The 2,926-nt window shown below is 35.3% G+C and overlaps 1 protein-coding gene across 1 annotated transcript in view; it reads right to left on the bottom strand.

Moving 5' to 3' along the window:
• Positions 1–225: 225 nt before the first annotated feature.
• LOC110442533 (40S ribosomal protein S18) overlaps positions 226–2,926 on the bottom strand; it is a 7,363-nt gene continuing 4,662 nt past the window's right edge. The window contains exon 5 of the mRNA XM_021486227.1: positions 226–345. Within this exon, the coding sequence (XP_021341902.1) occupies positions 270–345 (76 nt within the window). The 3' untranslated portion in view covers positions 226–269. The remainder of the gene's footprint in view (positions 346–2,926) is intronic.

Here is a 2,926-nt window from a genome sequence, read left to right as displayed (position 1 = left end):
TTATTAACAGATTAAATTTGTATGCAAAATTGATATAGACAGACACTTAAAATTATTCGATTTATTTTGATTTCCTTACATTTTGCTTTAATCTGAAGTCTAGAAACTTCTTAACGCTCTTAATTTGTAATAATTCAAAACCTTCTTAAATACACCAGCAAACAATCATATCTGTTACAGAAACCCAAGGTGAAGCCAGGTGGAAAGATAACAATGACAGTTATGTCCCCTGACAGACTCTTTATTAGTTTGTAAAGTGATCACATAATTTACTTCTTCTTGGCCACTCCCACAGTTCTTCCTCTTCTGCCAGTGGTCTTTGTGTGCTGTCCTCGCACCCTCAAACTGGAAACAACAAAAGATTGGGTCACTATCTACAAAGACATAGCTCATAAACCCTTACCTGCATATATATCAAACCCTACTTAAACATAATTGAAAAGAAAACACTGGTCAGAGACTAATTATGATATTACATGTGAGGAACAGTATTTCATAAGCTATGTATTTGTAATTAACCCTTAGGCTGCTACGCACCACAATAGTCGTTTCGAAAAGTCTGGCCGTCAGTGCTACGCACCACTATAGTGGTGTGCGGTCTGTAGGTTTTTGATCAGTAAACAGGAAGTGTGAAAGCGGACTGTTGCTATACCAAACCCGAAAGCGTATAGTAGAAGGCTTCTGATTGGTTGTTTTGTTAATATTTACGATATTCCCGGCAATGTACCCTAGTAATAATCAAAGTGTGCGAGAGAATTTCAAATCGGAAAAAAAGTCATAAAAATGGCGGACGTGTAGATTGAAGTGATGAATATGATGGTAAACATTTATTCTCCAGCGTCACCTACGATGATAATAAAGGTTTTAAAGGGTTTGACATGGTTGATGTGGAAATACTTCGGTGTAACATATGTAACTTTCCAATGGACGACTTTGTGCCCTACGCAAACATGAAAATATCGGCGGACCGTGTCTTCTGCAGGCAAGGCCGAATTGAACATTGACATCGATACGTTTTGAGCCGATTGATTTCTTCAAACTTTTTATCTGTGATTTAATCATAAACTAGACCGTAGCTAAGATATATCTATATGCCGACTGTGACAATAAATATATTGAATGACGACCTGAAACCTGTTGCAAATCGCATGCAATTCTCGATGAAATACCTGACCTTTTTACCCGAGAATCTCTGTGCAAATGTACATCGTCTTATGTCATAAATGAAGTTTATAATCTCTGTTATCATTTTCCAATCACATTTGCTGACAAAAACAATTTTAAAATGATCTTTCTGGTGCTTAAATCCGATTAATTAAAAGTTTCACCTTTTCTTACCTTTATTACCACCTGTACAGGTAAATACTGAAGCAACTTTAGAATCGAAAACGTTAATATAAACTAGAGACAATAACGAACAATTTTCCTATAACTTTTATTCACATATAACAAATATTTTTCAAGTTATGCGCATTTGAAAAATTATGTAAATTAATTTATATTTCAATAATTAATTCAGCAGTGGCGTCCCTTCACATAGAAATCAATGTAGCAGCCAAAGGGTTAATGATAATGTATATTGGGAAACAAACACCCACTCAAATATCATTATGAGAAGTTCTTTTTACACAACCAATAAAATGTTCTATGTGACGAAACTAGTACGATATGTACACCGTCGCCTTCATCAGACAAATGACCAATGAAGTGTATGCACACAAATGTGTACGAGTTGTCCATAAAATCGATGTTGCATCCTGTGTAATTGTTTTATATGGTATGCTGCGTCCTGTGTAATTGTTTTATATGGTATGCTTCGTCCTGTGTAATTGTATTATATGGTATGCTGAGTCCTGTGTAATTGTTTTATATGGTATGCTGCATCATATATGGTATGCTGCGTCATGTGTAATTGTTTTATATGGTATGCTGCGCCCTGTGTAATTGTATTATATGGTATGCTGCGTCATGTGTAATTGTTTTATATGGTATGCTGGATCCTGTGTAATTGTTTTATATGGTATGCTGCATCCTGTGTAATTGTTTTTTATGGTATGCTGCGTTCTGGGTAATTGTTTTATATGGTTTGCTGCGTCCTGTGTAATTGTATTATATGGTATGCTGCGTCCTGTGTAATTGTATTATATGGTATGCTGAGTCCTGTGTAATTGTTTTATATGGTATGCTGCATCATATATGGTATGCTGCGTCATGTGTAATTGTTTTATATGGTATGCTGGATCCTGTGTAATTGTTTTATATGGTATGCTGCATCCTGTGTAATTGTATTATATGGTATGCTGCTTCCTGTGTAATTGTTTTATATGGTATGCTGCATCCTGTGTAATTGTATTATATGGTATGCTGCGTCCTGGGTAATTGTTTTATATGGTATGCTGAATCATGTGTAATTGTATTATATGGTATGCTGCTTCCTGTGTAATTGTTTTATATGGGATGCTGCGTCCTGTGTAATTGTTTTATATGGTATGCTTCGTCCTGTGTAATTGTATTATATGGTATGCTGCGTCCTGGGTAATTGTTTTATATGGTATGCTGAATCATGTGTAATTGTATTATATGGTATGCTGCGTTCTGGGTAATTGTTTTATATGGTTTGCTGCGTCCTGTGTAATTGTATTATATGGTATGCTGAGTCCTGTGTAATTGTTTTATATGGTATGCTGCATCCTGGGTAATTGTTTTATATGGTATGCTGCATCATGTGTAATTGTTTTATATGGTATGCTGCGTCATGTGTAATTGTTTTATATGGTATGTTGCGTCCTGTGTAATTGTTTTATATGGTATGCTGCATCATGTGTAATTGTTTTATATGGTATGCTGCGTCCTGTGTAATTGTTTTATATGGTATGTTGCGTCCTGGGTAATTGTTTTATATGGTATGCTGCATCCTGTGTAATTG

The sequence above is a fragment of the Mizuhopecten yessoensis genome, unplaced genomic scaffold (genome assembly GCF_002113885.1).
Source record: "Mizuhopecten yessoensis strain PY_sf001 unplaced genomic scaffold, ASM211388v2 scaffold241, whole genome shotgun sequence".
Taxonomy (NCBI): Eukaryota; Metazoa; Mollusca; class Bivalvia; order Pectinida; family Pectinidae; genus Mizuhopecten; species Mizuhopecten yessoensis.
Note: the sequence above shows the minus strand (reverse complement) of the source record. Positions and strands in the feature narration are given on the sequence as shown.